Source organism: Uloborus diversus, chromosome 1 (assembly GCF_026930045.1).
Source record: "Uloborus diversus isolate 005 chromosome 1, Udiv.v.3.1, whole genome shotgun sequence".
In the NCBI taxonomy this organism is placed as follows: domain Eukaryota; kingdom Metazoa; phylum Arthropoda; class Arachnida; order Araneae; family Uloboridae; genus Uloborus; species Uloborus diversus.
Genome location: NC_072731.1, coordinates 115,508,655 through 115,535,297, shown reverse-complemented (window position 1 = coordinate 115,535,297; position 26,643 = coordinate 115,508,655). Strand labels below are relative to the sequence as shown.

At 33.6% G+C, this 26,643-nt stretch overlaps 1 protein-coding gene across 1 annotated transcript in view; it reads left to right on the top strand.

Moving 5' to 3' along the window:
* LOC129231621 (inverted formin-2-like) overlaps positions 1–26,643 on the top strand; it is a 220,468-nt gene that overhangs the window by 28,672 nt on the left and 165,153 nt on the right. The window contains exon 2 of the mRNA XM_054865990.1: positions 15,292–15,633. Coding sequence (XP_054721965.1) covers positions 15,567–15,633 — 67 coding nt within the window. The 5' untranslated portion in view covers positions 15,292–15,566. The remainder of the gene's footprint in view (positions 1–15,291; positions 15,634–26,643) is intronic.

Below are 26,643 nucleotides of genomic sequence, written 5' to 3'. Positions count from 1 at the left end.
GAAAGTTTAGCAGAACAACCGTTCCACAAGTATCACGATGAGGAAGAAAAAGCGCCAGTGATCGAATCAACTCAATTACAGTCCATCAGCAGTTTTACTAAATGCCTCAAATCGCTGAATATGCACTGAAAAGTAGACTCTTCATTGCGTGACGTCTACTTTTCAGACACGCGTCCCTCACAACTTACAACTAACAATGATGCAAGATGAATCCGACTATATGTGAAAGTTTGTTCATCAAAGACATGGCCTTCTATACAGTTAACAAAAAGTATCTGAGTAAAACATAACTACAATTTAACTAACTGCAAAGATTGATTCACAAATGTGTCGTTCTTTGTAAAAATTGTGTATCTCCTTGTAAATGGAGGTACACAACTTTGCCTTATTATGTAAAGCCCTTTGCCAATTTTTTTTAAGGAAAAAAAAACTGGGGTTCAGCTACTATAGGGGAGCCTGCTGTACACACGGACAGTTGTACCTACGGATGTCGGTCGGGAAGTTCCGGGTATCGTCGAGAATGATCCTAATTGGGGTTCAACGTATGTGTCACAGCCCTCTCCAGCACCCCAAGAAGTTTTAACGCCATCAAACGAACAAGATTCTATCACATTTTTTTTGGTTTTAGTATGGGGTCTAAGTAGTGATGTGGATCGGGTAAATACCCAGCGGGTAGGTAAATATTTTTTGGGTATTTACCCGGGTATTTACCCAAGGCCTGGGTAAATACCCAAAAACTGGGTATTTTACAAAAATGCAAAAAAGTGAATGTTTTTTTTTTAAATCTAAATATGAAATAATTGGTAAAACTGATATATACATATATGTATTACACAGTTTATAATATTTTTTTATTGAAAGACTTGATGAAATCACGAAAGAAACATATCGTGAACCAAAGGATCTTTCTTTTCAATGTCATAATTGGAGAAGTATAAGCAATTCATAATGAGCTTCATGATTTCAAAATCACAATCTAGGTTAGTCATATCCAAAATGAAAAAAAAAAGAAGCATGAGGGATGTTTAGGAGAATAAACTGAGAAGTTATTAAGACTATCGTGTTATTTATTTTATTGATATTTAAGTGATAACATGGAAAATATAGAAACAGTTTTCTCATTAATAAGCAAAAAAAAAAAAAAGAACAATACTCTTTTCTGTTGCCTTGCTCATTTGCATTTGCTCCCCTGTAGGGTGGGAAGGTAAATATTTTTTTGGGTATTTATTCGAAGGCAGGGTAAATCCCCTACTAATTGCGCATTTTGCAAAGAAAAATTTAGGTGGTATTAAAAGGTGACTATTTTCTTTTTTAAACATAAACCCAAAAATAAAAGATTAAAAATTTTAAATGTTTATGTATATTATGTGTATGTGTATATATATATGTGTGTGTGATACAGAATACACATGAACAATTAAATTAAGTTTGGAGGAAATTTCTGCATAAGATATAGGTAAATAAATAGTAATAATAAATTGAGCGATATTTCGTTACATTTTGATGTCATGCAGGGACATATTACTGGGTTATAAATGACTAGGACCTTAAAAAATTGATGTTTGCTTTTTTTGTAACCAGTTAATCTTTTTACTTTTTGTAGAATGGCTTTTTATATCTGAAATTTGGCTATCAACATTGATTAGGCATATCCAACACATTTAATGTGAATATCATATTAGATTGCTGAGCTGTTTCACACAATAATTCTTTAAATATGTGATCAAAATACAATTTTGGGGTAAAAATTTATTGTTTTGTAGATTGTTGATTGTATATATACATAATGGAATACATACAGAAAAGTATTTTAGTTGAATATAAATTTTTGAAATAAATACCCGGGTATTTACCCATTTTGGGTATTTACCCGGGTATATACCCTGGGTATTTACCCCTCAAAATAAATACCCGGGTATTTTACATCACTAGGTCTAAGTAAAAAAAAACATGTGAGCCATTTCTTTTTTTTTTTTTTTTCGTCCGTCGTGGATTGTATTACTGATTTTTGTTGTAGGTATCATGATTCCCTATATTTTTGAGGTTTTGTTTCTGATTTTTAATGTTGTAAAACTGTGGTCTTGTCGATGTGACTGCCTTGCAAAACCAAAATGGCATACCTTTGTTCCCAACGACACACAACCATGTGTACCCACGGACAGCAATTTTTAGTCTCCTTGGGTCACACATGAGTCTTCTAACAATGTGAAGTACCTCAAAATAGTGTATTGTCATCAATGTCCGAAATTTGCTTTCAACAATGATGATGAATTTGAAGTAGGGCTTGAAGTTATAGCGTTGAAGTAACCCCCACCTGTTGTAGGATCTACAGGCCGTCAATCCCACCTGTTTTCAATTTAAGTCAACTTTTCTAGATTTTTGTTTGTTTAATCTAAACTGAGGTTTTTATGGTGGGCTAATTTTGGTTAAAGGTTTCAATTTCCATATAAATTGAAGTTGTTATGTAGATACATAGAGAGCCATACTATCATGAATCTAGTTACTTTTTTGTTTAAAAACATATTAATTATTCATAACATCATTAACTCTCTTAAGACTAATAACTTTTTTAAAGAGTTCACTGATGTTAAAGATTAAGGACATATAAAAAAAGAGAAAATACCTTCGATTAATTTTCAAAGTTTAATTACTGTTGGAGATTTTATTTAATGTTATTTTCAATGGATGTTTGAAGTATTTCAATACAAAATGGCTTTTCAATACAAAATGTATTGAGTATAATTGAGTTCCTCAGACATATTTATATATTATTTTTTTATATGTCCATGGGTACAAAGGCACCTGTCCACGGGCTGAACGGGTTGTTGTACCCACATGGACAAAAAGATGGTTTTTAAGAAAAAAATTTTTTGAGGTTAAAAGCTTTGAGATTTTCACCTGGAAAAAATTGCCAAATATATGATAAGTTGTAGATAGTGCCGGAATTTTTTTTCGATCGATTATTCATTCCCAGTGACCAGCAAAAATTGAAAAGTAAATTTTGTCGTGGGTACAGCAGCTTCCCCTACATATGTCATTAGATGCATAAGCATCTAAACTTTATTAATTAAAATTTAAAAAAAATTAAATTTTAATCATTAAAATTAAAACTTTTCCAAATATATATATATATAAATATATATATATATTTGGAAAAGTTTTAGCCTTCACCTTTATACTAAAATATATAGCGAAATGTGATACCATTTAGCAAATACATACACATTTTAAAAATTTGGAGAGAGACATCACTTTTACAACGAACGACACAAATGTTGATCGAAGTTTCTCTGTAGGATTTTGTTATGAAATGCTGCAAGGTTTTTTTTTTTTTTTTTTTTTTTTTTTTTTTTTTTTTTTTTTTTTTTTTGCGCGCTCTTCAAAGACAAAATTCAAAAAATGGAAGGCAGCAGACTGCAATTTTGTTTGCAAAAAAAAAAAAAAAAAAAAAGAAAGAAAAATGATGCTTGATGTTAAATACAAAATTAGACCAAGTTAAAGCAAATTTTCTCTGACAAAAATACTAAAAAAATACTACCAGAACGGCCATCCGGGTGAGTTTCGGCACCAATACACCCTTGGTCATCACCAGTCTCTTTAAGACGTAGTTAATTGAAATTGCAGTCAACTCATGGCTGTTTGCTTATGCATAACATCAAGTCTGTGTACATTTTCCTGCGAAACTCGGACCCAACCCTCTATAACGAGACAAAGGCTGTTGACTTTTATCCTCCTTTTAGGTTATGATGTGATGAACTTTTTTAACTCAGAATGAGTTAGGATAACTATTTCACGGACTTAGAGAATGCAACCAATCCAAACTCATATGGCTCTAGAGGAGGGGACTGGGAGGGGTAGACAATTTCAGCCGCATGAAAATTCCATAGACCAGAGGTTCCAAAGCAATTAAATGCCAACATCCTACTTCTCCATGTGTTTTCGGAGACATTTCGACATCTGCCTGTTTATAATTGTAAAAGTTTCGCAAAAATGCCACATATGGTTAGATATTTTGAAATGCTCACTCAGTTTAAAATAAATTTGACAGTGGGTAAAACAAAATTATCTTTAAAATACGCTAAAACAAAGTAAAATTGTAAAAAAGCAGTAGAAAACTTTGTACTGTGGAGTAAATAAAATGTCACAACGTGTATAAAATACAAATGAAAGCATTTAAAAGAGAGTTAAAAACCCAGCAAACAGCTGTTCAGGGCTATCAAATGATTCGGTCTGATTCGGGGCATATCAGTGCAAAAAAAAAAAAAGACACTTTTATGCACTGATGAAGGAGCTTGCATTTGATAGTTCCGAAACAGCTGTTTACGGAGTTTTTAACTCTCTATTAAATGCTTTTATTTGTGCTTTACAAACGGTGTGTCATTTTGCTTACAAAGTGAAATGTTTGGAAGAAAAAAAAAGTCAATTCCTACTAAGTTCAAGTTTGCTCCGTGTGGGGAAACCACACAAAAATATGGTTAAAAATGCTGTGGTTATAATGCTTTAAAAATTGGAGATGCATTTTAATTAAAGAATTGTTCAACAATGAATTTCCAAATGAAAGCTCACCAACATTTCAACATGAAATTAGTTAAAAACAATTATAATTCACGTTCTAATTACCTAGAACACTGAAACAAATTTTATTTCATGCAGAAAAATTAAGGGGTTCAATAGATATTTAATTTTAATTTTTGCAAACATTTCTTCGTCCTCGTATTAGAGGATTTAGGCAAAAATATTGATTAAAATTAGAATAAACTAATAATTAATAGTTAATCAATCAATTTGACTATAGTATATTGCATTGTTATCGTGTTTAGGTTGCTTGTGACCATGGGTATACTTACATTTTGAGCATTTAGATCATAAATAGAAGCTTTATTTTGATGTACTTTATTGTACTCTAATCCAAGAAAATAATCAAAGAAGTTGAAAAAAAAATCATGTTGTGCATGAAATGAAATCTAATGTGGGGAGCTTAGCTTCTTTCATTGATATTTTCTTTGCAAAAATGATTTTAGAAATTATTCGCGCTTTCATTGTTTACGCTTCCGCCGATGACATCACAAATGATGAAATGCCATTCAGTGTTGCCATTCACAGAGCAAAATATTTAATTCGCACCTTTACTCACGTGTATTGGCAACGACATGGTTGATAGCAAGCGTAGAGCGCAATATTTAATTTGCTTCTTGACTATCATAACGTGGAAACGCGGTAAAAAGATGCGCGAAAGTACAACATTTGTGACGTCATAAAGACAACGCCTTGTTTAAAAAATCGGACATTTTAAAAAAATTAATTAAAAAATAACTGTTTAAAAAAATGAAAGTATTTTCTGGGTCCATGTTATTTTTATTTATTTATTTATTCATTCATTTATTTATTTCGTTGCTTATTCAATCAATTTTAGTGACTAAGAGTAGTACTTTTGACTAAAGGAAATAATCCTATTGCGGAATGGAACTCCAAATTTTTGCCGAATGATAAAATACGGTACATATAACGAAAAGGAACATGAGGGTATTTAAAAATTGCAATATTGCATTTATGTCCCCAAATTTGCTGAATCTCACACAGAATTTGTCGAATAAGGAGTTTTGGGAGGTCACAGTCACCTCCCACAGGGGAAGTTGAGGGCGCCCCTGATTCAGACCTGGCATCCATATCTGTGTATCACTATCAATAATAATCAATTTCTGCAGTCGTTAGATTGAATTTGAAATAACATTATCTCAAACGGAAGTTAATCAGATTTTTTTCGAAATTTTTTTTCTTCTTTCTTTTTAACAAACTGGGCTGCTAACTAGAGCTGTGCAGTCGAAGGAAAAATTGGGCGGTTCGACTTCGGGAATTTTAGTCTTCGACTCCGACTCTGGCACCTTAAGCACTCGCAGAGTTGCGAACTTTGAGGGAAAATGACCCACTTTGACTCTCAGAACTTTCCACCTTCGACTCCCAACTCCAAATCTGACTCATTTACTCCAAAATCAGTCCCGACTAAAGCACAGTCTTTAACACGCGCGCCAATAGTATTTATATAAGCCCTCACACACAACAGAAAAGATTCTTATTATTATATCTTCATTGTCTTTAAGTTATAGGAAACTATTTAGTCTCAAATGAAAAAGTATTTAACTGTTGGCATTTTTCAATTCAACGCTTTCACAGCTGTTGGTAAAACTCAATACAATACAAGCAAAAAAGAAAACAGATGTAAACGCTTTTCATAAGACTTCACTTTCTTTCTGTTTAATAACATATTATCAGTGAGTAATAGCAACGGTCTCTAGCAACTCCTTGTTGAGTAGAGAAAAGAAATCTTTTGACAGCATTGAAAAAAAAAAAAAAAAAAAAAAAAAAAAACTGAGGGAAAAAAAGATCTTTTTTTTTCATTCACCACTTTTTCTAGCTGTCGCGTCGGAACAAGGATAATTTCAAGGCGGTATCAAGTTGATCTGAAGGCTTAACGCCTTGTTTTGAAACGTACCGCTTGTGTGTCCAGCTGACTCACGCTAACCTTGAAACTGTCCAGATTTACTTAGAAATCACAGAAAAGAGACCGGATGCGGGGATGGTGTAATTCACCGCTATCTTGGTCATCTTCCTCCATCCCGTGTTTTCCTCAACTCTCTGGTGGTAGTTAAATATCTTTTACGAAAACGACAACTGTCCTAACACTGAATGGACGGGATATTTGCGCAATGTATGTTTCAAAGAATTAGTGTCATTCTTCGATTAATTCTTCAGCTCGTAAGTTTCAGCAATGATATCCTTCTTGTCCTATGGAAGGGATTGACTTTTTTTTAAGGCTTCAAACACATTTTGTGAATGAGCTTGGTGTTGGTCATGCTTAAGATAGGTGTTGTATTTCCTAATGGACTAGCAGTTTTGCGATACAAATCTTTGCAAGAAGTCAGTTTTTTTCCTGCGTTCATTCTTTCAAAAGAAAATCGAAGTAGGGTAGACCGGGGCACGTTAACGCGGATTTTTTTTCAATGAATTTTCTAATTTTTGTGTTTTAACCTAGGAAATTTAAGACATACTGCTTTAATGCAGCAGTTAATGAAGTCAAAATTTTTATATTCAGTTTTTGCTCAGCTTGTGTTTTTAACGGTTAAAAAAATAAAAAAAAAATGTTTTTTGAGTTCAAGTCGGTTGCGTAAACTTGCCCCGAACACAGAGTGGGGCACGTCAATCAAAAATGATACCAAGGAGTAAATGAAATAGATATTTAACAAAATTTAAATGTTCTATTTCTCTTAAAACACTTTAAAAATAAGAAACTCGCAAATAATTAATTAAAGAACATTTTATAGGATAAACTAAAATCATAGGGCTTACTGCTGATGAAAAACAGAAAATATTTAGTCATCTTCGTTATCAATGTTAAATTTTACTAACAAAATTAAAGTATTTCTTTTTCACATACTTTCATGGAACTGCATTTTGACATCTAAGACATTGAACTCTGTCTTGTCCTGTTTTCTATTGGTTGTGTGGATTCAAACAATAGATGCAAGCACAATTTCCTACTTCGTAAACAGAATCGTTCAATAATTTCCTTTTTACAGAGTGTGATAACTTTTTTCCTGTCACAGGTTTTGGTTTCATACTTTTTTCTTTGATGTCTTCTATTTTTGGTTCAATAGAAACTTGTAAATTTTAAAGTAATATCTCCTTTTTGTTTTGCCCATTATGTTTTTTCTTTGCAGTTTTTAACTGCTCTTGTCTGAGGGCTTCTTCAATCGGAGTATCAGTTAGGAGTGTGAGCATCCTCGTTTTTTTTCCTTTCCTGGTTCCTAAGCTTTGGTCCTACTTTTTCAAATGGTCTCAGTTGGGGTAGTCCGTATGTAACGATGTGGAAGGCCTACTAGGAGAAATGGTTGGATTACCGATAAGCCTTTTTATTTTTTTGACATCTAACGTGGTTCTGTTAGTGTTTTGAACGTAATGTCTTACCATCTTTAAAATAAAGAAAATGTATTACAGGCTGAATAGTATATGCAGTTAAAGCTGAACAGGCACGTAGACAACACTATATGATTGTAAGCTACAAGATACGAATCTGTTACTTAATTAAAAATGAATGGTCATTTTCAAAACTAAATAACCTGAAAATACAAAAGGTTTGAGACAGTACAGAGCGAAAAAACGTCCGGGATACAGTAAGAACGTACGTAAATGTGCCCCGTTAAAAATGCGTAAATGTGCCCCGTCGGCAAATTTGGATTTATTTTTAACGTACAACAAAATTTAATAACATTTCTGTTGTACAAATCGATTCTCAAAAAAGGATAAAATTCTGCTAAATTTTATATATTTATTTGTTCTTTACTAAGCATTATTTATTCACAATAAGCTTCAAAACGTTCAACACATAATTTACTCAACTTGGTAGAAAACAGATTTTCCTATCCGCATGCTAAAAAACCAAAGCTCCACTGATGCCCAAAAACTTGCGAGAATATTTTCTAGGAAGTAGCATCAATCTGGTATGACTGTTGGCTCCCCAGTTATAACTCGTTTTGGAAAAAGGGCACTGTGTAAACGCAATGCGCAAACGTGGCCAAGTTAAGACGATCCCATCTGAACAAATCCAGCAGGGAGAAAGAAAAAACATTGATGAGATTTTGATGCACGCGTTTCATAATGTCACCTAGTGCCTAATTAATTAATTTTACTCTCTAAGTTGAAAAAGAGTGGAAACAAAAAGAAAAGAAAATGTTTTCATTTTTGTCAGGAAACGTAAAATCAAAATAGTAAGCTCAAAATTATGTTGTAAGAAATATATCGATATTTTTTTAAAGTAAGAATATAAGATTGAATGGTCACACAGTACTACTGTACCTTGGATCACTTCTAAAACTTTTTTGTTTTCAAAAAAAAGTGTGATTTTTATTGTTTTTAGTTGTTGAAACTTAACATCAAGCCTTTTTGCACTCGTAAAAAATATTTCGGATTATAAAAAAATATTTTTCTATATTTGTATGTTTTTCACAAATTTTATGTAATTTGGTCCATGGTACGTGATGCTCGTGTACCTTGAGACAGACCTCTTGTACTTGCTTAACTGCATAACTTACATTGTATTCAAGTTTATTGGACCCACTGTCATTCAATTTTCTTAAAAGCCTAGTAGTGGTTGAACTGCTCACTTTGAATACTTCTTCTCTAAAATACCTCTCTAAATATCATTTTTTTGTCAGGATCATTACTTCTTACTGCTTCAATAACATTTTGCAATGCCTCAACATCTACTGGATCCCTCTTGATTCCAGTTTTACTTTGAGGCATGATGAAATCCTACCTAAAAAAAAAAAAAAAAAAAAACAATTACTACAACCTATTGTACTTATTGCATCTTGGTCCAGCGGTTCAAGGTACAAGATGGAGCTTGGTTTCAAGGTACACGAGGGTGCATGGTCTTTAAAAGTCCAATTTCATTTTAATTAACACTGAAATTTATTTACTTTTGTTAGCACAAATCACAAAACAATCACTGTCCACAAAAAAAGCTGGAGTTTCAACCTACAACTCACTCTGGCATGTGCAGAGACTGTCATGGCTGACATAGTACCGTGATTGCTCGTTAGGTAAAAGCGCTAGCTGATTAGAGTGCATGGCGCAAGGTACACCATGGTCAAGGTACAACAGTCTCCCCTACACATGCTGCTTTGACTTTACCATAAGCATTAGCTCCTCATATCTAGGCTTGTAGATTTGATGGTTGCTTTACTTCTTAATATACAATGACGTATTGGAGAGTCACCCTCCCCCCCCCCCCCACCACCACCACCCACACACGAACACACAGACTAAAAATTCATTTTATTACCTTTTCAACATTGAATATCTTTATTGTTATGTCAGTATTTCTTGTTAGTTACATTTCAAAATTTGTGCGGATTTTCGATCGGTGGATTAGAGTTGACTGTTACCCGCCTTTTCTTGTTTTAAATACCCTTCTTACACACTTTCAACCTGACCTCAAAATAGTAATCAAATAAGTATGTTACCTAAGCAAATGCTTAGTTTCAATTTCATCCTTTAAACGCATTTCCTCCGGTGTTGGAATAATTTATTTTTCCGTCAGCGTATTTTTTTTCTCAAGAAAATTTTAAGAAAATGTAGATGTGGTAAGATAAAATGATTAGTCATAAGAGCTTGAAAAAGATTCTTAACTTACTTTCAGAAATTCATTTAAAACCTTCACAAGTTAATTATTTCCAAAGAACGGTGTGCAAGCTCTGGTTGATTGCAAATTTCAACTTTTAATTAAAAGTTCGAGGAAGCAGATCTTGGTGGTCATAAGCTTTAATTATGAGCAGATCTGGTTGAACCGTTTTCAGGAATTTGACTGTTCTTGCAAGAATAGTTACGTAGCAAATACTAATAAATTGTCGCTATTGTTGGAGATTTTAAATGAGGGCTTACGATTACAATTAATAACTGAAATTGTCGACTATAACCACAATTGTAGTTTTTAATCGATGATCATAAATGATATTTAACTTCCAAATAAATTAATAAATAATTGAATACAGGAAAATGGTATGAATGATTGCTTTTTGAGCCAAATAGACTGAAATGAAATCTTTTTGAGCCAGCTGGACGCACAGTAAAAACTCTTATGTTACTATTTTGGTAAAATGTCCAATTAGAAATTTCATTCAGATGTTTCGGAGTTACTACTTATAAAAGAAACTATACTAAAAAATAAAATAACATATTTCGGAGCGACTAGGTTAACTATACTTAATAGCCTAGTAAATTTAGGATTTTTTGCACCACAAATTTATAATTAAGAAATATTTTCAAAATTAGTTCTTCATAGCATGCAGAGTAAATCCTAAAAAGTCTCCAAGTTTGTATGCGAGCTTTCGTCCAAAACGGCGGATCAAAGATGACCATCTAGTACTTTTTGTTTTCCTTATAACTCGGTCAAAAATAAAGTTTTTTCAGTTCTAAAAAAACCTGTATGCTCTAAAAGTAATACTGTTTCGATATATACCCCAAAACAACCAATATAAAAATTCAAACAATTGTTTTGATACCAAAAGCTAAAATTTCTATTTTCTACGTAATAAGTAGCAGAACAAATAAGCTTCTAAAAAAAGGAATTTTTATGATATTCTTTTTAAAATATTAACTACAAAATGATTGATAAATTACAGTTATTGAATAACCAAGTAGCTTTTATTCAATTTCTGAAAGAAATCTTGCTATTTCTAGCTTTGGAATAAGAATATGATAAGGAGAAAAAAGTGATTTTTAAAGAATTTTCAAAAAAATAAATAAATAAATAAAAATAAATAAATAAATAAAATAGAACAAAATTTAAAAAATGTCGAACGTCATTTATTTAGTACTTTAAAAACTGGCATAATATCTCATTGAAAAACCTGTAAAATATGCAAAGAGAAGATAGTAATGTCAGTAAAAATACAGAAAATAAAAGCATCATCATTCAACATCGTCATCATCCTCATCTTCGAGACTGCACAGACACTAAAACTTTGCAAGTTTCACCTAAACAATACATGCAAAACTTGGAACATTAAAGATCTGCGTTTTCATTGGCATCTGAAATCACAGTCTCACATAATTACTGTTATGTTGTAGTCCCAAAACATTGGTAAAGAAGAAGGGGGCGAACGAAAGAACGGGAAGAGACGAAAGCATTGTGCACAGTCCACCTTCTTTCATAACATATCCCCATTCAATTGGATTCATGTTTTTCTTCAGCCACAATTGTATTTGTTGAAAAACTCAAAATTAAGCTGCTGCACTTGTGGATGGAAGAGTTGCCAGGTTTTAAATTCCGAAGAACAAATTTTGGTTACTTTATTATTATTGTGGTTGTATCGTCAGGCGTCTAGAGAATTAAGTCTTCCCCTACCAAAAAGATGTTTCAGGAACACTTCTGCAGTTTGAGTGACCTTTTCTGGATAAAGCTGGAAGACTATTCAACTTTGAGATCAGAGAAAGCAATTTGAGGTTTACTTGTAGCAACTTGAAAGCTCTAGATTTCCTCTTTCTAAATATTGCAGACGAGGAGTAACATCCTGTGGCTGCGTGGAGAAAAAGAAGGGGAACCTTCAAAGAACCCAAGGCTTCTTTTACTTTCAATGTATTGCAACATTTTTTTTTAATTATATTTATTTGGGGGTAAAAAATAGTTATGTTCCAGACATACCTCTTTCACTATGAATCGAAAGAAGATTGATGTCGGTGCATATTACTGTGAATGGACTGGAACTGTTCTGGCATGTTTTTATTGCAATTGAGAAAATTAATACATTTGCTTCCCTATCCACTTGTACAACAGTCATTCTTCCTAATCGAAATTATTCCATCATAATTTGAATTAATCTTGATTTGTTCTCTGAATTCCGCAAATGTTATACTCGTTCCCACTACATTTTCTTCAAAAAGCAGTATTCCCAGACATTTTCGACATCACCTTTATTTGTTTATTCCCAATGTTAGTTGGTAATTCAATAGTGTATCCCTTAAAAACCACTACTTCATATAAAGAGAAGTTTTTTTTTTCAAGACACCTGAAGTATTTGAGGCATATGACTTTTTATTATAATGTCTGATTCGTCCCATGCCAATGCGTGCATAAGAAATCCTTCATCTTTAGTGGACAAAAAGATTGGTGGTGTCTTAACACAAGGCTCAATTAATTCAATGATAGCTGCCACGCTTTTTTTTTTTTTTGTCCTTTCTCGGAGAAACTCGACCCGACCAAAAAGCGAGGGCAGCTGAGGGGCTTATTCATATTTGAGATGATCTCGTAAATTATCACTTGATTTGAGAACAGTAGCAGCCTGGTAAAAAGCTGTGGAAGAGTGAACAGAGCGCTCATTTCTTAATAATAACCCTTTTTTTCTTCTGAAGTTTTACTTCCCCAAAAGAGCTTCCTCAAGTTGAAGGCAGTAATTTTTCACCGACATTTTTTCAGTGTCTCATACAGTGAAACCTGTGTATAACGATAGTCTATAACAATAAACCTGTCTATAACGATAGTTTCTTTGGTCCCAGAAAAATGTCCGCATGAATAATCAAACTGTCTATAACGATAACTTGTCTATAGCAATACTTTTTTAGGTCCCAACAGTATCGTTGTAGATAGGTTTTACTGTAACTATATGGAAACATAATTTTTTTAAAAAAGCATTCTCTAGTAACTATTTGCTACCTAAAATACACAAGGAATACCATTTTGAGATAACAATGATCTTTTTTTTAAATAAAAGTTTTGAACAATTTTTGATGAATTTCTATCGTTACTGTGAATGTTTTCTTTCTTTTTTCTTTCTTTTTTTTTTTTTTTTTTTTTTTGTTTAATTCTCACTTAATATCACAAAAGGGATTTGGAGTCACTCTACGACATATGGTGGTTTTAAAGAGCTAAATAGATCAGCATTGAATTTTCACACCGAAAATTTTGCATTTCAAACAAAAAACACCATTGCAGATCATACATGTTTATAGCTTTTTATGGGGAAATTTCGGTAAAACACAAGCACTAATTCAAAAATATACATAGCATTTTTTAAAAGTGAAAAATAACAACTATTGACGAATATATGCAAGTAAAATATTCTTTAAAAAATACCCAAAAAATTTAAAAATTATATTTTATTTTAGTAGCTTATGTGTTCTGCTGCGTATTACGTAGAACACAGAAATTTCAATTTCTGGTGTCAAAAAAAAAAAAAAAATGTTGGAAAATTTTTATTGGTTGTTTCAGGTTATGTATCGAAACAATGTTACTACTAAAGCCTACAGTTTTTTCTTTTCAGAGCTGAAAAATTTTCATTTTTGATCGAGTTATAAGGAAAAAAAAATACTAGGCGGCCATCTTTGATCCACCATTTTGGATAGAAGCACACATGGGAACTTTGGGGACTTTTGAGGATTTGTTCTACACATGTTCAGGAACTAAACCTAAAAAATTCAGTTAATTATAAATTTGTGGTGCATCGACCCTATTTCCAGCCTAAATTTACTGGACTACAAACAGAGGGGAAAAAACCTTAACTAAAAAAGAAATAACTGTTGGAGTTACCAGTAACTAGCAACCACCTTTTTTGCCAACTTCTCGTCAAAGAGTGTTGAAAGAAAAACAATTCAAGGACCTATTCATACTGATAAGGAGCGGGCGGTCGGGGGAGGAGAAGCAGGTGCAACGAAAGAGAATAAGAGGGAGGATGGTAGTTTGGCAGATGGGTCTTGGGACGAAAGGCTTCTTTTCTGCGGAAACGATTTTAAGGTTTTTGTTTGCCAGGGAAATTTTTACAAAAAGTTGTTTTGAAGAGATACCAATTACACTGCACAGCAAAAAAAAAAAAAAAAAGAAGGAAAAAATCTCAAAATGCTCTGGCACCATTAATTGCAAATTCTTATACAAAATGACCCCTTGAATTCAAATATGAAAACTGTTTTCTCCCATCACCCACCACTTTTTGTATTTTGGACATAGCACCCCCCTCCCTCCGTTTTTGACGGTTTCATAGAAATTATTTTATATTAATAGTATTATTTTTATTTGGAGGGGAAGGGAGCATACTTTTAACCGTTAATATTCTTCTTAGGGGCTAGAGCAAAGTTCAAAAGAATGATTAATTGTAGCAAGTTTGGAGACTAACGGCGCATGTCTCTCCCTTGAGATATTTAAAAAAATAATCAAAATGATCTCTTTTTCTGGAATTTTTTTCTCTTTTTTCATTTTTTACTTATTTGTAAAGCCTGAATATCGGCCGCGCTCCTGTGAATCCGGTGTCCGAAAACATTTTTAAGTTGTAAAAATATTTTTTTACAAAAATCATGGAAGCATTGCATACGAGTCACATCGCAGATCGTCAGTGCTGAATCTTCCCGGATTATTTATATTTATTCAAGTTGCACTCCCAGATTAAAATAAAAAAAAAGATCAAAAAATGAAATTGAGTATGCTTATAATGTAGCATTAATGTATATTTCTGTCCCTGGGATGAACCCGTCTTATTGTTTTTCACGGATGATCAGCATTTAACTCTAGGGTTCCCTAACTTATCCCCTATTGTAGGCACCCCTTGAAACATTATAATTTTCTCACGGTACCCTTAGTCTATCTCCATTATACACCTGCATTGATACAAGGAACCCTACGCGGCACCCTTTACCTCTTCTTGAGGCACCTCAGGGTGAAATAATTTTAGTTTATGACTGATGAAGTGTAATTAAGTATTCGTTTTCTTTCTGTCGATTGGCTAATCTTAATGTTCTCTTCTGTTCCAGAAAGACTCCTCCGTCAGCCGTCTACAACAACAGATGGCTGGGGCGCACTCTTCCGGCCAGAGCGCTGCGCCCCCGCAGAGCTGGTCCGTGAGCTGCGCACCGCCCCCTCCGCGCCCGCCTACGCCAGGCTGCGCCAGCACCTAAGTGAGCCCTTCTGGGCCTTGGTGTTCGTGAGGGAGGGCGGCCTGGACACGCTGCTCGACACCCTGAAGGACCTAAAGGGGCAGGAGGGGAGGCCCCTGAAGGAGGAGTGCTCGCACAGTCTGAGGTACGTCATGGACTCGAGGGTAGGACTGGACTACATCATGGAGAACTGCGACTACGCTCAGAAGCTTGCAACAGGTAGGTGCTGCAGCCGTTGTGTGGTGTAGTCAGGGGTGCATTCGTAAATTTCATGGCGCTGGGGAACGCCAATAAGAAATTGATGAGTTATGACTCGGAGTGGGTTAACAACTTTCCAAAAAACTTGGTTCTAAACCGAATTGTCAATCCACCCACGATCATAGGCGGATTTAGGACTGAGTTCCTGGGGGGGGGGGGGCAGGATTTTTTTTGGAGCAACTTTTTTGATTGCCCCTCTCCCACGTTTTTATGTTTTCTGTGATGCATAAGGCCATTCTTTACTTTTTTTATATGTTGTTTTCATTACTGTGTGTAATCAAGCTGTCCTTTTTGAATTGACCTTAAAAGAGAGGGGGCTGGTATTAAGAGAGTGATGCAGGGCTCCCTTTTAAGGGAGATATAGAATATTTCCAATTTTAGGGGACCCAGGGGTTACTTCCGCGGAGGAAATTATATAAAATGGATATAAAATTATGCATTTTGAAGTCTTATAAGGGTTAATAGGAAATAATAGGCAAATATTTTTTTTTTTAAGTTTTACGCTTTAAAAGTGCTTTGCGACGCAAGTTAATGCTTTAAAAGAAATCGTGCACAAATTTAAAGAATAGGTATCAAGAGAGTAACTTACTGCCCATTTGAACAATTCTTAATTTATACACTTGATAAGAAATAAAATTGAAGCACACTTTGCTTAGGAGTTTCAAAGACTTGTCTAATTATTTTCAAGGTTTGGTTGGTTAGATTGGGTTTTTGGCTCAAGAGCCCTGGTAGGCTATAATGCGCCAATTCTTTTCAGAGATTTTAGAACATATGAATAATTTGCACTTTCAGGTCTCTGAAATTGAGTAGTAGATTATACAGTTGTACAGTATTGTTCAAACTTTGTAAGAAATGGCTATTTTAAGTTTAAAAGAAAAAACAAACTTTAATTTCTCATTACAACTTTTTTTAAATTATAAGTAGTGCAGAAAATAAAAAGGAATAGAGGTAGTGCATCATTCTCTTCCCGGGCCAAACAGATTAACAATATATGCAGTAAAAGTAAGATAAAAGCAATCAATGCAAAAGAATTTCCAAAATTCTGCATTCGGGATTAAATAAATAGCAAGATATAAAGCATGTGAGTCACAAAAATCTATTTCAAATAATATGTTACAAACGCAAGAACCATGATTTTTACTTTTTTGATGCAGGATGTAGTAAGGAGCTGAATTTGACACATTTTGGCATTCCTCCCCCTACAATTTGGAAGAAATTTTAAAACTTAAGGTTTGTAGCCACACGTTTCCAAATATTCAAGGTTTTCAAGTACTTGAAAAAGAAATTAGTTTTTCAAGCACTTTCCATTTTTTCAAGGAATGAATCACAATTTTTTGGGAGTTAGGGGCTCACTTCAAAGCAGGGGCCCTAAGCTATAGATTGTTTATCTTATAGGCAAATCGGACCCTGCATATAGTTCACTCTTACCTGCAGATTTTTGTTTGATTTTTTCCTATTTTAGCGAAAATTCGTCAGTTTTTACAGTTAAAGGATTTTTATGATTTTATCAATTTGTGTAAGGTTCTTATCGGTTTTTATCAAATTTCAGCAAATTTTTCCAAAGCTTTTGATGACTGAATTACTCAGATTTCAATAATGACAATAACTGTTTCATTTAGACTTAGATGATTATGACTTACCTTAATTTTTAAACAGCATTTAGAAAGAAAGGAAAATAGTACTTTCCCTCTAAGTTAAAAGATTCAATTAATCAGAACGTTCAGATAACTGAAATTTATTCAGTTTGCGATAGTATTTACTTTTCTTTCTCAAAAAAAAAAAAAAAAAAAAAAACAAGAAGTTCTGTCTAGAACTATACGAGCCTACTTTCCCGTATACCCATACTACTTTCTAGTACCTGATCAATATTCTCAAAAATATCTAAAGTCGCAAATTGTTTCAAATATATTTTTTTAATATTTTAATCTAATTTCTAAGAATAAAATATTCCTCACTCATCTAAAAAATTAGATGCATAAAAAATAAAAAAATAAATAAAATTAAATTAAAAAAAAGAACAAATAAAATAGCAGCACCTTTCAAACAAAGCAGCTAATACACTTTTTTCCATTAAAAAAATCTTTAACAGCTTTCAAAACGATAAAATAATAATTAAAATTAATAAGCTCATTAAAATAAATACATCACATCAAAAAAAAAAATCGTTTCTTTTCCCCTGTTGCCAAAAATAATTTTTTAAATGAATTAATGCACTTACCAAAATAAATAAAAACAATAAAATGTCAACTTAAAGAAATACTTTTCATTGTCAAATAATAATAATAATAATAATAATAATCGTCTGCGCATATCTTTATGTAGAAACATAAATGACTTTGAGTTTATTCCCCGAAAACTAAATACCTAAATTAAACCATAGCTGCAGAGTCGGAGTCAATCTCATTTTGATGTAAAGGAGTCGGAGTCGAATATCCGAGAATCGGACTCAGTCATTTGTCCTCCGTGTATAAATTTTTGCCAAAGCTACGAAGTCAGCGTCGAAGTCGGGGAATCAGAGTCCGATTAATTGTCGGGCACGGGAGTCGGAGTCAGGTGCCCCTAAATTCTCAGAGTCAGAGTCTGGAGTTTGGCGTCAAGAGCTATTTCCAACAAAATTTGTTTGAAGTAAATCCGCCTTCAAGTACGGAATCTACATTGACTTTCAGTTTCCCCGTAGGCGCTAATGTTAAGGGATTTGAACTGTTCAAAATTGAACAGAAAATTGTTCAAATAAAAAATATATTTTATATACAAGTTTTTTATCAAAAGCTTTTTCCTACAAAGTTTGTTTGAAGGAAATTCGCCTCATAGTTCAGAATTGCCTTCAATTTCCCCGTAGGCCCTAATGTTAAGTTTTTTTAAACTGTTCAAAATTGAACAAAAAATATTTCAAATCAAAAAGCGAAATATGGGAATAAGGTGTCCTCGCCGAGATCTTTCAAACAAAAAAAAGTTTGTTCAAATCGGACTATTCATTTAAAAGTTATTAGGGAGGAACAGACAGACAGACCGACAGACATTTTTCCCCATCTCAATACCCTACTTTCCAATTTTTAATTTTTCGATATTTATTTAATTATTTTATTTATTTTTGACTTTTTTTTTGTTTTTCGCGATATTTTTAAGATGCATTAAGCCTTCTTTCATGCTTTTTTCTTCTTTTTCTGACTTTTACTGGGAAAGTAGGCTAAGAAAAGACAAGCCAAAAATTTTCTAAGTGCATGAAATACAGTTCTAACTATTAGTTCCATATATACAAATTGTTTCCTTTAAAAAATAAAGAAAACACAGTTGTAATAACATTTCATCAGGTAATAATGCGATCTTACAAAAATCGTGCAAAACTTACGTGCCGAAAATATATCTCCCTCACTTTTTCTTTTATTCAGACGTTTTCCTTACAATGTATGATTCTGGAAAATCAGAAATTGAATTTTGAACTGCTAGGGATTGATATTCCTATTTTTTCCCCTTAAAAATTAACGCATTGTTTACAGTGATTTTACTTTCTGTTTGTTTAATGGTTGGACAATTTTTCCAGTTTTTTGTTTCATTGTTATAACATGATGTATGTATACATACATTCGTTGAGTATGGTGTTAACTGTTACATTTGATAGTAATTTTCTGTACAAAAACCTTTTAGCTATGTACTTCTTTTGCAATAGCAGACATTTCAAACCAGCCAATTTCATTTGAAAGTGGGAATCCAGAAGGTTCTTCAGAATCTTTTGTCTGTAACAACCCAAAACATCTAGTTTTTGAAATCACGCAAATTGAAAATAAACATTCTGAAAATAGAGAAAACAAATCGTAACAAGTAGAACGTTCTGTTAGTGCAAATAGGAGAGGGGGAGGGAGGGTCCCAAACGTCAATTATAAGTGTTGCAGCTGAATGCATAGCTCGTTTAGCTTATATTTTCATTCATATACTTGTCCAAATGGTTTTCAGTCCAAAATAGTGAATTTAGACCAATTTTCAGTACCCCAGTGACAGCTGTAGTAACTATTTAATGTTCGGTTTTTCTTTTTCTTTTCTCCCTTCAGAAAAGGACATTCGCTATTCGCTTCATTTTCATTGAACTATTCAAAAAAGAAAAAATCATGATTTTTTTTGTTATAAGATTTTGGAAGATAAGTTGTTACCATATAAACTCCTCCCAAAACTGGGGAGCATTGCCCCCTTTGCCCCCCCCCCTATAAATCCACCCATGCTCTTCTAAACTATTCAAAAACGAAAAAAAAAAATGATTTTTTTTTAAATTTTTGGAAGATGTGTTGTTACTACATAAAGTCCTCTCAAAACTGGGGGGGGGGCATTGCCCCCCTCTGCCCCCCCCATAAATGCGCCCATGACCACGATTATCTTTATACATAAAGGGCTAATCTCTGTCCGGATGTCCGGGGTAAACTTCAAAACTACTGGACGGATTTTAACCATTTTTTCACCATAGACAGATACGTAATCGGGGAACAACTTAGGTTATAATTTATCGCTAAAAAACTTATTTTAAGAACGTCGTGATCGAAAACAGTAAATGTCATGTATTTTCCACATCAAATGATTAAAGATTAAACCCATTGTTTCGAAAATTCGTTGCCTTACAACAGCAACATTAAAAGTAATCATAATGTAAATTTTGAATCAAGGCCTCTCTGGAGCAAGCATGACATTGCTTTTTTAGGAATTGCATCCTCATTTTTATACATAAAGGGCTAATCTCTGTCCAGGTGTCCGAAGTAAACTTCAAAACTACTTGACGGATTTTAACCATTTTTTCACCATTGATAGCTACATTATCAGGGATCAACTTAGAATGTAATTTATTAATTAAAAACTTAGTTTAAAAAAGTAATGTTGGAAAACAGTAAATTTCATGTAATTTCCCTCATGTTATGATTAACCATAGAGTAAAGAAATATAAATAGAGAGGCCTCATCTATGGTAAAAAGGAGATGAAATTGAAGCCGGAATTATGGGATTCGGCGGTGTAATGATGAGCGGGTTTATGATAACGTGATTGCTTTGCGAGTTTAGTTTTCACCAATCTCGAAAAGAGACCGTACAAAGTAGCTGGCGGCTTAGTTTGCATTTTAATTCATGTTTTAATGCAATTTCAAGAACGTGCTTCATAAACTTGCAATAATATCTAAGTTTTAATTAACAACCAATTGAGATTCAGTAATAGAATGTTTTGAATCAAGATGTATCTTAAAATACTTAGCAAGAAGCTAAGGATCTTGGTATACAGCGGGTGCAACTTCCGGCTTCAATTTCTTACCATAGCACTGCCTCTCTATGTACTTTCTTTACTCTATGGGATTAAATATAAAATCCATTGTTACAAAAATTCATTGCCTAACAGCAATATTAAAAGTAATCATAATGAAAATTTTGAATCAAGGCATCTCCGGAGAAAACATGAGTTAAAAGTCATTTAAACATTTGGAAACTCTACTTATCGCACCCTGATCGAAACATAGTAGAAAGCTTTTTTTTTTCTTTGTGTGTGTTTGCTATTTAATTAAATGAAGCAAGCGCACGGATTTTTTTAATGATCTTTGTTTTTGTTAGTTCATATTTTGGAAATTCTTAAAATTTTTATATGCTTAAATTCGCGCTTTCGTTTCTAAATGAATATTCGTTGGTTCTTTATACTTATTGCTGTTTTCCTTTTATGGGTAAGGAAGAAGCTCGATTTTTAATCATGTGAAAGCGGTGTGTTTTGAGTTCTTTCAGTTAAAACAGAAAACGAAAGAAAGTAGCGATTGTTTCTTACAATTATTACTGACCCAGGCAACGCCGGGTATTTTTGCTAGTATGTATATATGAGGCAGTGAGAAGCAAAGGAATGCAAGTGAAAAAATTTAAATTTTCAAGATAACCAGTACAAATGGAAAGAGAATCACTCCTCTGCTTTCAGGGCAAGAGATAGAACTAGTATCCCTGATAGGTGCACGGCCCTGGTAGGTGCGTATGTAGCAGGATTTAGAAAAAAAATTCAGACAAAGCCTAACAAGGATCTGAACTTCAAATGCGTTTTTCTCAAAACTTTACTGGTCTCTCCCTCACAGTTGCCTATTGGCGAGTGCAAAAAAAAAAAAAAAGACACTAAGAGAAGCAGTTCTTCTTACAATCAAAATTTTTTTCAAAGGGTGTGTTCATTTCAGAATCGTTCAAATTTGAACAGTTTTTTCTTAAAATAAATATATCTCGGCTTTCTAGTCATCGCTTTGATCATCCAAAAGACCTTTTCGGCTTCTCGAAAAAAAAAAGGACAGCGCTACCTAAGTGGTAGATATCTTGTATTCCAACTTAAACAAAACACAGTGCAAGCGATAAATGTTTATTTTAAATTTCTCACCAAATAATTTTGATTAATTTTTTTCCAATTCTGGTTCACTTATTGGGTCTTATTTTTATAGTATTTCAAAAACTCACCTCAGTTCGTCCATGTTACGCATTGCGAATATTTATACAGTACTCGATTACTCCCGGCGGAGTACTTGAAAGTGGGCAGCTACTTTTTTTTTGGGGGGGGGGGAGAGGGGGTAAAAATGTTTGATTCATGTTTGTTTATTATCGGCAATCTTGTATTTGCTTGAAAAAGATCACACGTCAAAACTATGCTATAAGAATTCTAGAAAAAAGAAGAAAAAACCGAACTAGTTTTTGCACTTTATCAGCAGGAAATAACATCTTCCATTAAGATAAGAGGCATGCGGACACTTTTTTAAAGATATGGAATTGAAACTTAAAGTCATATTTCATGAATTTATCTTTTGAGTGTTTATATTTTTTTATTTCAAGATTATCATCGAGCATGTTATGCTCTCTTTTTGCCCGTCTCACTTTTAGTGAAAGAACCAAATTCATTTTATGCAGAACACGTGTTCGTAATTTATGTTGCCATCCATGACTTACTTATATTTTTAAAGAAATATTGGTGAAAGAATGCATTATTTTTACTCAGTGTTTTCTCCACTATTCTTGATAGCTTAAGGGATAATAAAAACAATTCTTTGCTGAAAAAAACGTAGGAGAAGACGAGGAAGCAGGGTAAGATGCGGAAGGCTGTAAATTTTCAGTAAAGCGCTGCTCTCTGGTGGAAACTATGTCAACTTCATTAGTGGTAGAAGCCATAGTGATCTTCTCTCAACTTCATTCGTCCATTGCAGAGTTGCTCATCAGGAGGGGGGGGGGGGGGAGGCATGACGCAAACTGCGCCGTTATTTTTTTTTGGGGGGGCGGGATTTTTTCTCTTTTTTTGGGGGAGGGGTAGTAATCCGCAGCTTTTGAAAAGGGGTAGCCATTGCTCTTGGGGGGATACCCCCCTCGCCCCCTCCACTGCCCCATTGAATTCTGTGAAATTGGCAAGATGCGTATAATTTTTTTTTACTCTGATTTGCCACTGATTAATCCATTTAAGACTCTGGTACATTATGTAGTACACAGGGGGTTGAACCGAAACTAAACGAAAAAACCAAAAACAGGAAATATCCGTTAGTTTTTTCGGAACGAAAACCGAAACTGAAAAAAATATCGGTTTATTTTCGGTTCTAAATATATTCAGTCATTTTGTTTCTTAACCAAGTAATCAATATTTTCTAATTTAACTTCAACTCTTGTAATTATTATCATTGAATATGTACATTGCTAAATTTGTGATAGAAGTATATTCTTAGTTCAAATAAAAATGCTTAAAATAAAATTATTCATTCGGACATGAACCGAAAACTGATACCGTTATTTTTTGGGCGGAACAAAAACCGAAACTTAACCCGATATATATATAGAGTTGAACTGGAACAAAAAAAAATTGCGATTCGAAACCCTGGCTGTACATCGTAAATTATTTAAATTGTGTGCATTCCACTGAACAGCGTGTAGATATTATATCTGACAGTGGCGTAGCTAGACCCGACTTTCGGGGGGAGGGTTATATATATATATATATATATATATATATATATATATATATATATATATATGTATAATCGCTTGGAATTTTTTCGCTCTTTGTCTTCTTTTTTTTTTCTTTCTCTTCTCTCTTCTTTTTTCTCTTTTTTTTTTGAGACTAACTTTTCGGGGGGGGGGGGGGGTTTGTCCCCAAAATCCCCCCCCTTAGCTACGCCCCTGATATCTGAATTACATAAGATTAGTGAATTGATTTTAAATTTAATCTTATTAGTTATTATTATTACTATTTAATAAAAACTTCTTCGAAAAACACCTTTTTTTCCCGTACTTACCAAAGATATGTGTACGGGTACTTCTCGAGATAATAGGTTCTCAGGAGTTGATCCTACTCATCCTTCCCCACTTTGGTTGCGCTCTCCAAGTAAAGAAAAAAACCCTTTTATTTTAGAGGAAGGGGTGGACAGGGGGGAAAGTCATCTCTTTGAAAAGAAATGTTGATCGCAAAAATTCGGCCAGCACAAAACTTATGACGTCCAGAAAGGAATTTTCACAAAATTACTCTCCTTTTTTCATAAAACGATATGTTTATATGTGAAAAATCTTTTCCATCAATTCCGCAGTTCATGTTTTAATGTTATCTACTTGTTTTAGTTTTCCAATTAGTGGTGTGTTATTTTTTCATCTTTTTAAATAGGAATTAAATAAATAGTTAAATATTAAATCTGTAAATCGTAGATAACTTCGAAAAAAAAGAGGCAAAACCATATTTTTGCCTTATTCTTAGGCAGAGGCGGCGATTGAGACTAAAAAGTGGAGGAGGGGGCAGAACAAACCGACAACTAAAAGCCATAAGATTTTTTGCTGGCAGCAAAAAACTGAAAGGGGGGAAAAAGAGAAAAAAAAAATTGCAAAACTTTGCTAAGGCTGGTTCTGAGAGCATATGAGTGGTAATTGATGTAAATCCAGTAGCTTAACTCACGTTTTTCTTAAGATTTTGATGAATTATGTACACAATAACTGTTCCCCAAAGAAACACTTAGGCTGAACGTATTTAGACTTATATTATTTACCCCAAAGTATTTTGAGGTGTCACAAACGCTTGGTAATAATTTTCATTAAACAAGTACAGCTTGTTTAAGTAAAACAATTGATTTACTAGTATCTAAGGAATGGATACATAAACTCAAAGTTATTGCTTGTGTCTAAATAATGTTTCGTAAACAGATATACAAAGTAAAACAAATAATTAAGTTCTGAAAATTTTGACATTTCTGCTTGCTTGCTTATAATTTCTAGTTTTGGTTTCTAAATTGGAAAATAAAATTGAAAAAATGAACCAATAAAAAGTGGGGGGTTGAGCAGCTGCAGTTGCCCCCCCCTCCTTGCCCCCCGAATCCCCGCCACTGTCCGTGGGATGAAGCATTCCATGAGCTAAGCCGTGGGGTTTTGGAGTAGGAACTGTCCACTTCCTACTGATTCTACCCCTTCACCTTCTGAGCGACAATTTAAACAGTGTTGTATGATGTGCAACAAAACACATTTGCCTGTCTATCTATTACAACATTTATAATGTATCCATTTTGATGTAGAAGAGGCACGGTTATGAATACTTTATTGATTTTTTTAAAGATGCAGAAGAAATCCGCACACCGAAATATATGCACACGGATAATCCAGTGTTCAGTGCATTGGAATAGGACTATAGATGAGAGAGCTTGCATTCCGTGACCCTAATAAATATTGAAAGAAAAAAATTGATTTCAATTCAAGTCTTAAACGATTAGAGTGCTTTTCTACCTACCACGAGGGTAACGTCCTTCATAATGTGCCTAGAAGCCTACGAACGGCAATTCTGATTTACGGGCAGGACCTGACACCCATTTGCGGGATGTATTACGCTCCTATAAAAGCTAGAATGCACGTCACGAGGAGACCTACTCCATCTTGTAGGACGTGGCGTCCGATAAATAACACTTAGTCTCACGAAATTGACACATTAATCGAAAATCATACAATCTCTTGTAATAGTTTTCAGAACTTATAGGCTACTGATTGAAAAGCAAGACCCATGGGGTCCAAGAAAAGATGTTTTGGAGACCAATGTTGTTGTTTATTTTAGGGGCGTCGGGTTGGTTCAATGGGACTGCTCCTATTGAAAAAACAAATACATAAATGCAGAAAAATTAACACAAATGTTCGTTTACTTTGAATTGAATAATAAATGTAAATACGGTACAGTAGAACCTCATTAATCAGGACTAGTAAGGGATCCTGGTCGTCCGAATTAATGAAAGTACGGATTAAACAAAATAACCTACAAATGGATCCAAGGTCCATAAACAAACTACTGTAAACATTAAAAACTGTATTTTGCTGTAAAGAGAATAAAATATAAAACGGCAAAAGAGAATGTCACAAAAATACAAAATACGGCCGAAAAAATTACATTATAGCGCAAACTTGCCTTTCATTTATGCAGTACGTTCTTCTAATTGGCTGTCCGGATTAAGCGGAGTCTGATTTTATAACGTCTGGATTAATGAGGATTCACTGTAATTTCCTTTTTTAAACATTTCTCGCTTTAATATTTTTTTGTGTCCGCCTTCTCTTTTTGTTACTTAAATACAGAAACTTGATGAAAGCAGGGGTGGAGTAAAAATTAAAATCGTCTTTGAAGTGAGGGTGGCCTTAAATGAAAGCATGGATTGAGCTAGTTTTGATATAAACTGGATTTTTGGCACCGGTTTTTGACCTGGATTGAATTAAACCCTCCCCCTCCCCCAAAGTCACCTGGAGACTGAATAGTATCGACCAAGATCTATCAAATTGTTTTCAAAAAAAATTTGAAAAATAAATACGAAAAAAAAATGGATTATGCTGTTTCTAATCCCAATACTAAACGCCTCAAATAATTGTATGAGGCACTAAAAAGGAAAAACAAATTGAGTTTTACAACTTATTCAGTCGTTCAGTCGACACTACTGTTTGATTTAAACTCTTTTTTTTTTTTTTGAGCAATCACGATTGCTTATTGTTCTCACTTGACTGTTT